The following is a 12,363-nucleotide window of genomic DNA, read 5'->3' on the forward strand; positions in this document are numbered from 1 at the left end:
TGCTTTTAAACTGGGGATTTACACAAATCCCACTCAGGCCACAATATGAATAATAAATGTGTGTTTATTTGAACTTCTTGATGGTGAAAGTCCTGCAGACAATAGACTTATTTATTTCTGAAGAGGATTTATGTTAGAAGAAATATCCCTGGGGCATTAAGAAGAGAAAGCCTGCAAAAAGCTCTTTAGTAAATTGTAACTTTAAGGATAAATTTATGACAATAAAGATTGCTAAAGTAAAAACCAAAGTATAAAACTGCATATATTGTACACAATAAATCTTTAACATTTCTATTATTATTTAGTTTGTTTGTGTCACAGGTAGAGCTGCTTGTGAAAAATTTGGATCTTAGAGGACATGAACTCCTTTGTTCATATATAATGTGACATATTGTTTTGAACATGGGATATGTATGATGAGAACGCTTAGCAATAGTGATGTATGGTTACTTCCTGCTATGTGATTATTCTCCCCACTTCTCAGCCTTTTGAGGGTAAGCAGGTAGACATCCCAAACAGTGAAGTCAAAGTTTGGCCGATTTATATGCTAACACGTGAGGAAACTGGGATTATTCATGGCCCCCCATGATGATACAGAAGATGGCTGTCTGCAAGCCCGGCAGACCACCCTGCCAACAGAGTCAGCAGTGAGACACATGAGCCATCCAGCCTGTGGCATTTCACTATTTCATGCAGAAGAGTCTAAGACATAACATGATGGCAATTTTTCCTCATTTTTCCAAAATATTTGAACTTTTGAGTTTAAAATATTATTGAAGAATATAACCCCTTAATGTTGTTATTTGTTGAATTAATACCTAAATTAGCACCCTCCTTTTATCACAGCAACATTGTATTTGTAACTTTTGAGATGGTATTCTCTCAACTGAATTAAATGTTAAAAATATACAGTTGACCTAAAAATGTGACTTTGAAGTCACACATACCACATTCTAGAATTCCAAGAATTCTTAACAAAAAGCCTCAATCACAAAAGAAAACCTTGCCAGAGCCATGATAATTTGAGTGGCCTGTCCTCTCACCTGGGGCCAGGGCTGCTGCCAAGGACATGTCTGGGTCAATGGCCCTACAGCAGCCAGGGATTGAGTTGATGTCCATGACCCCTGTTACCACTAAGGGCCATAGAGATGTCCAGTGTCTGGTCATCCACCTGACACCAAGGTGTCCAAGGGCCATTCTGCTGCTGGGCCATATGATATGGATAGCCTGTGCTGCCACCTAGGGCCATTGAGAAATCTGGGACTGGGATGCTGCCTATGGCCATGTCTGGGTCCAGTGGTCTTGCAGTGGCCAGGGTCTGGAGTGATATCCATGGCTCCTGTTACCACAGAGAGCTCTACAGATGCCCAGGGTCCAGTCAGCCATCTGAGACCATGTTGCTATCCAAGGGCCATGCTGCACCCAGGACCATACTGATCTGGGTGACCTATGCTGCCACCAGGGCCATTGTGACATCTAGGCCCGAGCTGCTGCCAAGGGCCATGTATGGGTCTGTAGTCCTGCTGCAACCGGGGTTTATGATGATGTCCATGGCCAGCATTAGCACAGGAGATCACAGGAACAAGTATGGAGATCCAAGCCTGCTTTGCCCTTCACTGGTTCTGGGATAGCTGGCCCTGCTCCAAGCTAGAGGAGAACTGGCCCCAACCCTCACCATAGGTGTGCAGTTCACCTAGGCATCACACTGAAGCTGACCCTATTGTCTGGTATGCAGGTGAGCCAGCCCTGACAATGTGCAAGCAACAGAGGTTGACCCGCAGCCCACCCTTTCCTCTGCCTATGGTAACATGGTTGAGGGAAGGATGCCTTCCACCCTCTGCCTCCTGCTACCTGCAACAGGCAAGAGATCTGGCCCTAGGATAATAAGAGTGAGAGAACTAGCCCTGCCCCTCACCAACTGCAGCACATAGGAGAGTGGGCCCTGCACCCTGCCTGGACAGCACACTATAGCTGATCTTGTTGCTGGGGGCAGGTGAGCCAGGCCTGAGGGTGTGAGAGTAGGAAAGCTGATCCTATACCCTGCCCCTGTATGCAGCAATCAGGAGAGAGGGCCCTGCACCTCACCTGGGCAACACAGTGGAGCTGACCTGGGTGGTGTGAGCTGCAGGTGAGCCTGATCTGAAGACCTGAGAACAGGAGAAATGGCCCCTCCCCTTGCAGTAGGCTTCATTGGGTAAGCTAGCTGAGGCAGTGCTAGAGAGCTAGCCTGGGTAGTGATGATGATGGAAAGCTTGCCGATTGATCAACCCAGCTATCACCCAGGCCCAGAACCAGGCCTACGAGTTAGCACACCCTCAAATCCACTCCATCTATGGACTGATAGAGAATGTCAAGGGGAGAAACCTACAGATCCAAAATTGCAGGGTCTCCAGGACATAAGACAACAAACAACAGGATATCCAATAGGAACCCCAGAGAGAGCCCATTATTGATAGTGTAGCAGAAGCCAGAGGCCTCAAACCAGACCAATAACTCATAGAAATGAACACTTAGGAGTAAAGATCAATGGACTAAAGAGTAAACTGTGTGACTCAATGGACCATACTATAGCTTCCATGATGAGGTTCTTCTCCTTTTGGGAGGAGGATGGTTTGTTGCTTTGGTTTGGTGATTTTTGTTGTTGTTTTTCTTTTAAATTCTGTTTTGTTTTAGCAGGGAATTGCCATGGGCAGAGGGCAGATGCGAGGGGACATGGAAATAAGTGGGATTGGGATGCATGATGTGAAATCCATAAAGAATCATTAAAAGTGAAATAAAATTTTTAAAAATATAATTTTAAAAGTCATAAAAAGGAAATCTTAATCAAGTTGTGGAATATTATTTTAAGATGTGATACATCTATTTATGGTATGGAACATTTTTTAATGATGCAAAAATGTGTTGCGTTCTTTTATGTTGCATTTGTTTAACTCTGTGAAGCTGTGTTATTTTGCCTGTCTAAAACACCTGATTGCCCTAATAAAGCGTTGAACAACCAATGGCAAGGCAGGGGAAAGGCAGATGGGACTGGCAGGCAGAGAGAATAAATGGAGAAAAAGAAAGCAAGAAAGATCTAAGAGTGAGAGGAGGGAGGCTCCAGGGGCCAGCCACCCAACTGCACAACAAGTCCCTGGGTAAGAAATAAAGAAAGGTATATAGGATAAACAGAAAATCCCAGAGAGAAAAGGTAGATGGGATCATTTAAGTTAAGAAAAGCTGGCTAGAAATGAGCCAAGCTAAGGCTGGGCTTTTATAAGAAAGAATAATCCTCCATGTGATTTATTTGGGAGCTGGGGGGGCAGGCCCTTCAAAAAGCCAAATGGTTAAAACAACAACAATAATAACCACATTTTACTCCTTCCAAGAGGAAATAAAAATCTTAAAATTCCCTAATATTAACAGTATGGCATTTATCTGAAACTTATCTGCATTACCAAGTGTCATCTTTGCATGGAAATCTAAAGCTTGCTTAATGGTTTATCATTTGTCTTTGTATCTGTGTAAGGTAGGATAAGAGCTCACTCTTTCACTTATTTGGATCTTGTGCACCAGCTTCTCTTTCTTTAGCTCCAGTGTAGCAGGGCTTACAGGCATGTGTCACCACAGCAACTTTGCTTATCTTGTTTTCCAGATGAAACACTAAAGCTCAGGGAATTAAGTGTCTATGCTCACATACCACATATAGAAAATACCATGGCCATTAATTCACATCTAGACTGCACAGTCTCCAAAATCCTTTTCTTTCTCCTACTCTGCTCTTTTCAAAGTCTCTTGTCCTGGAAATACATCACAGAAGACAAATTGTTTGGGAAACAGTATTTTCAAATATTTATGTTTTAAGTACCAGAACTGAATACAAGCCATAGGTGAGTTATAAAATTTAAACCCAGAGGCAATTCTAGTCATCCTCTTGTCTAATGTATATTGTTTTAGTTTATTCAACTTCAAGGAAAATATCTCCTGCTCCCTTGTTTTCTAATAGATCAAGTCTAGCACATGTAATTCAGTAGACAGGAGAGGACTCTTCCTTTGCTGGAGGTTTCGCCTGGTGTGCATTGCTCAGACCACTCAGGGCCCCTATAGCAATATTCCTGCTTCAGGTCATACAGTGTTCTCCTTTAAGGTACAGTTGAACTTCTATTTAAGGATCTTCAGTAAATTAAGGCATGTGTCTGATTTTAAACGCCAACTTGCTACAGGGAAGAATCACCTGGGAAGAGAGTCTCCCCTTAGGAATTATCTTAGATAGGCCTGTGGATGTATCCATTGTCTTGATTGTCTGTTGACTCATCCCACTCTAAGAGGCATGATTCCCTGTATAAGAGTGAAGAAGGCTAAGCCAGCAAACATGAAACATGGATGCAGTTTTTTTAGCTCTGCTCTTATGGGGGGGGGGGTGTAGAGAACAGAAGAACTAGATTTACAGGTGAAATCAGGTGAATGTAATCTGCCCAAACATGTATTTTGAGAACCCAACTTTTATTCTCTGCCAGAGCAGCAATGCCAGTAAGTACTATATACTATATACAAAGTACTACATACTACATACAAAAGAACCTTGTCCTTCAAAAATTTTAGCAATGTATGTGCAAGGATTAATAGCACTTAGGTGTCTCACCTTCAAAAGTTTAACATTTCACCTGGCTGATTGAAATCTGTTGTGGATGATACCAACTCAAAAGAATTACTTGGAAATTGTTAACCGGTTTGCAGCAGATTATTTTATTTTTCCAAGAGCTGCTTTTTACTTCTGGAAAATTTACTTAGATTGTGGTCCTTTGTCATAATCTCAGGAAATGTTAAATCAAAGCAAAATGTGCCAAATGAGTGGATCTGTTTTTCTAAATATAACCTTTTCACAGGAAGAAGAGCTGAGGAAGAGCGGAGAGGCCAAGTATGCACACCTGAGTGATGAACTGCACGTATTAATTGAAGTCTTTGCTCCACCTGGGGAAGCTTATTCCCGGATGAGTCATGCCTTGGAAGAGATTAAAAAATTCCTGGTTCCTGTAAGTGATTTTTGATTTTACAAACTGTTTCTTATCAGTTCCTATTTTAAATTGTATCTTTGATCTCTACTGACTTTTTGGAAGGGAATTCACACTGCACATTAGTTATCTATATGTAGATTTGATACAAATTTTACATAAATAGGGCACACAAGACAGGTTTTATAAAACCTGGCATGTTGGCTCTTTCTGCTCGTCTGATGTAAGTATTCATTACCAGCCCTTTGCATCGTATACACCAGTCCACAACCAGAAACACTAATAAGAAAATCATGCAAGTAAAAATACATGGTTTATTTCACTTTTCCCTCCTTTAAGCCCTTCATATGTATTTTGATAATTTATTATTAGTAGGAAAATATAGTTAAATAAGATGAGATTGAATATGTATTCTTTATAGTAAGGCAATGGTAGTACTTTAAAATACCAAATGCCTTTTATGTGGTAGTATGTCAGGTTCTGGCTGATAGAACATATAGTTTTAAGATAGAGGCAGATAATATTAATACAGGCAGATAAATGTTAACATAGAAAGTTGGAAATATAGACTCACCATGCAATGTGAGAATAATAAAGCATGCTCATTGAGTAAGTTGGCAAATTCAGCTGCAAACTGAGTAGAGTTCTCGACTGGTTTCCTAAGAAACAGGAACATAAATGCATGAAGTCTTAAGGTTGTCAAGTGAGCATTCTAGAAACAAGGGCTTCAGTAGAAATCTTGCCAAGAGGCTTGAGAATAATAGTGAGATATTGTGAGAATGATGAGTAAAGATGCCAGGAAGATCTTGGAAAGATCCTCAACCCAGAGGGTAGAGAGCTGAGATTAATCTGCAAATGAAGAAATGAGAGATTTCTATACTTGATAAAAAACCTCAGAGAAGGTGGCTGGCAGATAAGATTTCCTGATTAGTAGTGGTATTGAAAAGTGGAAAGGAAAAATATCAGAGAATTCCCTAAGTGTACAAGCATTAAGTTCTTGTCACATATTTCTAGTTACATGTCCAATCCCAACATGAATCTTTGTCAAGACACAATTATAGAATAATGTCACACTAATTTGAGTATTTCTTAATTGCATGTGCACAGTTACTATTTGAGTCTCATCTAGAAACCTTCCTAAATAGATCTCATTCTCAAGATTGATGATGCTATAGTCTTTCTTCCTTTGGTTTTACAAGGAAATATTTAGTGCTAGGCTGAGTAAGGCATTTTAGTCTAGTTAGTTAGGAACAGGCCAAATAAACGTATGTGTAAAGAGGCCAGGTCTGTTCACAATCTCATTGTATGGCTTTACATAATCTACTTAAATGTTTAGAGCATCAGTTTATGGATCTTTAAAATGAAAATGATCATAATTTTCTCACTTCACAACTATTATAAATATTAAACAGGATAATACAAGCAAAGGGTTTAAAAATAAGAATGTACTGGAGAAATTGATTTTTAAAAATCTATTATAATAGAAAGACCTATGGATGACTTTATGAGGTAAAATGTGTTAGATAAAGTAATATGTCATTTTTTTGTTTGGAGTACTATATATATACATTTATATGAGATTATAATATAATTACAAATTTCTTCCTTTCCTCTCCCTTCAAACCCTCCCATGTACTCCTCCCTGCTCTCCTTCAAATTCATGGAATCTTTTTTTCACTAATTGTTATTTTATACATATATGTTCCTACATATATATATATTTACATATATATTCCTAAGTATAACCTTCTCAATCCATATAATGTTACTTGTCTTTGATATACATATAATGTGCACATATTTGTGTGTGTGTGTGTATATATATATATATATATATATATATATATATATATATATGACATAGACTGCAGGCTAAGTTAACCTCCTTATGGTAAATACCAATGACATGCATCACTTTCTCATACATTCTACCTTTTAATCACTTTATTTCTACCTTATCCACTGAAACATATATACTAGACACAGTTGGGAATTTACCACCTTGTTTGATAGTGTTTGTCTGAGTGTAGTCTAACTGTTGAAATGACTGACCAAATTCAGCAGGAAAACATGTAATACAAATGCAATCTGGCCACATTTGTGATCTGTATGCACCGTATAACTGTGGTCTTCCCCTTGCCCCTGCCATTTCTGTGATTTCCTCTGTCACGCAGTTGTCTCATCCTTGTCTTCTTAAATGTTTTGGCTTTTGTTTATGCAACATGCAAGCTCACTAATAACTCTAGAGCATTGAAGATTCTTCTTAAAAATATTAATTGGCTATTTCCTTTTCCTTTAACATCTTCTCGAACCTACATGTACAGGAACTTGTTCAACTACAAATCTGAAGTGACTTGCTCAGTTGCCTTCTATCATGCAATGCTGCTGTGACAGGTTCATGACATAACTGATAACTCTCTTCATCATATTGATTTATTGTCCTTACTTAATTCATTTCTCTCATAGGTATTTATTACATTTAGATTGTACATTTAGAGAGATGAATAGTTAGGTAGGTAGATAGATTGAAGATAGATAGATAGATAGATAGATAGATAGAACTCTTTATGGCTTGTTTACCTGTTAGAACATGAATGTCCTGAGGGCTGTGACTGTGGACCTCTCTCCCAATGCTGTTTATATGCTATACCATTTGTGTCAGTCCTTCTGACTGATATTATTTTCCTTCTTGCCTTGCTTAGCCCCAGGTAAAGGACAGTATCTGTCTACTTTAACTATCACAGGAACCACAAAGAGCTAAAACAAACTGATATATATATATATATATATATATATATATATATAGATAGAGAGAGAGAGAGAGAGAGAGAGAGAGAGAGAGAGAGAGATGGATATATATATCTCCACTCAGTTGTCCACATTACTTCTGATATTTGATTTTACAGTTCAGATGATGATAACATAACTGGACATTAATATTTATAAAGATCAAAAGTAAAAATTCAGATCAATAAGATGAATTCTAGAACAATACAGATGACTAATTTAGACTAGGACTCCAACACCCCACTGACATCTTATTTCCCTGTAAGACTGTGTCTTTCAGCATAGGAACCTTAGATCTTCCCCTTGCTCTGTTAGGTATAATTAGTAATACACCTGCCATGTGCCTTACAGTTATCAAAACTATCAGTATGAGAATGAGTAACCACTTATGAGATGTCTGAATGCTTTAGGATGTTGAAAATCAACTCAGTTTCTGTAATTAAATTAGTTGCTAAAGAAGAAGTAATTACTATTGTCCTAGGTGGAATGTCTAGCCTACTTGTCTCTGTTCAGACCCTGCAAACTTAGTAAAATAAATAGACTGGCTAATCCCACATATGCTCAAGCCATATCCAGTGTCTCAGATCATTTCCTGTTGCCTGAAAGATGTAGGACTCTTAGCTACTTCTCCAGCACCATGTCTGCCCACATGCCACACACCATACCACACCATGATAATAATGGACTGAACTTCTAAACTGTAAGCAAACCCCCTCCCCATTTAAGTTTTTTTTTTTCATTAGAGTTGCCATGGTCATGGTTTATCTTCACAGCACAAGAAGCCCAGACTAAGACACTGTGAGTTTATATCTGCAGTTGCTCTGCTTTGTGTGGAAGACAATGCTTCTTGTAGTCATCCACTGCCTCTGGCCCTTACACTCTTTCTGTCTTCTCTTATACAATGATCATTTAGCCTTGGGGGTGGGGGGTGATCAGTGTCTCATTTAGGACTGAGCATCTCAGTCTCTTAGTCTCTGCACCTTTGTGGGTCTCTACATTAATCATCATCTACTGTATATAGAAGATTCTCAGATAAGGGCTGAGAGATGAAAGAATCTATGGATATAAGGATAATTCATTAGGGTTAGTTTAATACTATGTACATTTAGCAGAATAATAGTACATTCTGAATATGATCAAAACAAGTTATATTAATTTCTCAAATAAGTAGTAATAAAAAAGAACAGTGGAGAAAGTTGGAAAAGAATGCCTAGTAACATAATCTAAATTACTGGATATTTATATATTCTTTAATAATTATGGTTTTAGAATTTATCAAGAAAATGTTAAATAAAATTGCTATATTGTTGTTTCTTGCTATTTATACACTTTAGTTATACATATACACTATATATATATAGAGAGAGAGATAGATAGATAGATATAGATATAGATATATAGTTATATACACTATAGTTAACACATGAAGTTAACTATTTGGTAGAAAGTTGAACTGTAATATACACACATGTATATAAATACATATATGCATGGACCATTCCAGATTCTTTCTTTCTTCCATTATATTAGACATGTATCTTGCTGATAGTCATCCTTTTTATTTTTTTATATTTTTTTATTTTTCTTTATTAAGAAATTTTCTACTCACTCCATATACTATCCACAGATTCCCCCTCCTCCCTCCTTTCACCCCAGCCCTCTCTCCCAAGCCACCCTATATCCCCACATCCCCCAAATCAAGGTCTCCCATGGGGAGTCAGCAGAGCCTAGCACATTGAGCCTAGGCAGGTCCAAGCCCCTTCCCATTGCACCAAGGCTGTACAAGGTGTCACACCTCAGGCATCAGATTCCAGAAGCCTGCTCATAGATCAGGGACAGATCCCAATCTTCCTGCCTGGGTGCCCCCCAAACAGTAAGAGCCAAACAACCGTCTTCTGTATCCAGAGGGCCTATTCCAGTTCCACGGGGGCTCCACAGCCACCAGTCCACAGTTCATGGGCTTCCACTAGTGTGGCCGGTCTTCTCTGTATGTCCTCCCATCATGATCTTGACATCCTTTGCCTGCAGAATCTCTCCTCTCTCACAACTTGGATTTCCAGAGCTCAGCCTGGTGCCTGGAAGTGGATCTCTGTATCTGCCTCCATCTGTCACTGAACAAAGGCTCTATGGCAACAGTTAGGTTATTTGCTAGATTAGTCACCAGAGTAGACAGGTCCAGGCACCCTCTGGACCACTGCCAGCAGACCAATGTGGGGTCATCCTTGTGGATTCCCGAGAGTCTCCCCAGCACCCTTCCTCTTCCTATTCCTATGATATCCTCATCTATCATGTTATCTTCCTCCCTGCCCTCACATTCTGTCCCTGTTTCAGTTTGACCCTCCCATTTCCCTATGTTGTCATCCCCCACTCCTCGCCTCTGCCTCCCACCCCCACATGCAGTCCACTCATGTAAATCTCATCCACTTCTTCTTCACAGGGTCTTCCATGTGTCCCTCCTAGGGTCTTTCCCTGTTAGCTAGCCTCTCTGGAGTTGTGGGTTGCAGTCTGGCCATCCCTTCCCTCACATTTAGTATCCACTTATGAGTGAGTACATACTATGTTTGTCCTCCTGAGTCTGGATTACCTCACTCAAGATGATATTTTCTAGATCCATCCATTTGCCTGCAAATTTCATGATATCCTTGTTTTTTATTGCTGAGAAGTACTCCATTGTGTATATGTGTCATATTTCCATTATCCATTTTTCAGTTGAGGGGCATCTAGGTTGTTTCCAGGTTCTTGCTATTATGAATAACATTGATATGAACATAGTTGAGCATGTGTCCTTGTGGTAAGATTGAGCATTTCTTGGGTATATGCCCAAGGTTGGTATAACTGGTCTTGAGGAAGACTTATTCCAAATTTTCTGAGAAAATGCCATATTGATTTCCAGAGTGGCTGTACAAGTTTGCATTCCCACCAACAGTGGAGGAGTGTTCCTTGCTCCACATCCTCTCCAACATAAGCTATCTTCAATGTTTTTGACCTTAGCCATTCTGACAGGTGTAAGATGGTATCTCAGAGTTGTTTTGATTTGCATTCCCCTGATGACTAAAGATGTTGAGCAATTCCTTAAATAACTTTCAGCCATTTGAGATTCTTCCATTGACAATTCTCTGTTAAGCTCTGTAGCCCATTTTTTAATTGGATTGTTCCCATATTTTTATGTCTAGCTTTTTGAGTTCTTTATATATTTTGGAGATCAGCCCTCTGTCTGATGTAGGTTTGGTGAAGATCTTTTCCCATTTTGTAGGCTGTCATTTTGTCTTATTGACTTTGCTCTACAAAAGCATCTCAGTTTCAGGAGTTCCCATTTATTAATTGTTGCACTCAGTGTCTGTGCTACTGGTGTTATATTTAGGAAGTGGTCTCCTGTGCCAGTTCGTTCCAGACTACTTCCTACTTTCTCTTCTATCAAGTTCAGTGTAACTGGATTTATGTTGAGGTCTTTGTTGCACTTGGACTTGGAAAGCCATATTGAAAACTTATAGAGAATTTGACTGTAGAAAGTAAAGGTTTTTTTTTTTTCCCCTGTATGATAAAAACACGTAGAGGGCCTCTCATTTTGTTTATCAGAGGATTATTCTGCCCTGAAATTAGAATAGGACACTATTACATGGGAGTGTAAGCAGATGTAGAGAAGGTAGAAAAAGATGAAGGTGCTTTCAATATGGAGAGGGAATAAAATCTGGATTTTCATGTACAAAAATTTTTAATATTATTTTGTAACATAAAGAATGTAAAACATTGCCCATAAATATCTTATGCAAATACATTTACTTACATAATAGATGCATAAGTAGTATTACCATGAGATTCATGCTATATTTTTATTTTAAATGAAAGTTTCATCAGTGTTTTATGCAGATGAACATGTAGGAGAAATAATGTATTAAGCAAGAACCCACAAGCAAACACAAGTGATGTTCTGATGTGGGAAGACATAGTGGGAGGTAGCAGATGCCTTTGTGCTCACTGTGGGAGGAGATGAACATTTGACTGCAGCCTCAGCCTGCAAACCAGAGCGTCATCAAATCCAGAATATGATGTAACATTCTGTCTGTGCACTAAGGAAAGCACAACCCATAAGCTGGCAGCAGCCCTTCAGTGTCGTTGTTGGTAAATGTTACTCAGAATTTCCTCAGACTACTGTTATGAAAAGCATTCCCTTTTCATGTAAGTAATCGTAAAAGAACCATGTGGGAGTTAAGAGAAGTAAGCAAAGAGCTGCAGGAATTGTTTTAATTGTTACCTGCTGAGAGACGCTTCCTCTGTTGCTATGGTAATGTGATACTATTTTTGGTTTATTTGGGAAATTTATTATTGGCTAATACTAGTATTTCTTATTCTCTGATTAATCATAAAATAACAGACCTATGACTTTGAATATAGCTAGAAATCATTATTAGTTATAAGATGAGGTATATTAGCGGTATGTTTTGTCATTGCTAAAACCGAAGACTACTTTAGCATTGCTAATTGATTGGCATAGCCTAGAACACAGAAAAAAAAAAAAAAAGAAGCAGCAAATAACTATTAGAATGAGATAGTTTTTCTCACAAACAGGAAAACAAGTGTCCAAATAATC

At 38.8% G+C, this 12,363-nt stretch overlaps 1 protein-coding gene across 1 annotated transcript in view; it reads left to right on the forward strand.

Annotated features, from left to right (window-relative positions):
• Positions 1-1,283: 1,283 nt before the first annotated feature.
• Positions 1,284-12,363, forward strand: part of Khdrbs2 (KH RNA binding domain containing, signal transduction associated 2) — a 278,911-nt gene continuing 267,831 nt past the window's right edge. Inside the window, exons 1-4 of the mRNA XM_036167142.1 lie at positions 1,284-1,585; positions 1,681-1,735; positions 3,983-4,123; positions 4,863-5,009. Of these exons, the coding sequence (XP_036023035.1) occupies positions 1,284-1,585; positions 1,681-1,735; positions 3,983-4,123; positions 4,863-5,009 (645 nt within the window). The remainder of the gene's footprint in view (positions 1,586-1,680; positions 1,736-3,982; positions 4,124-4,862; positions 5,010-12,363) is intronic.

The sequence above is a fragment of the Onychomys torridus genome, chromosome 18 (genome assembly GCF_903995425.1).
Source record: "Onychomys torridus chromosome 18, mOncTor1.1, whole genome shotgun sequence".
Classification (NCBI taxonomy): domain Eukaryota; kingdom Metazoa; phylum Chordata; class Mammalia; order Rodentia; family Cricetidae; genus Onychomys; species Onychomys torridus.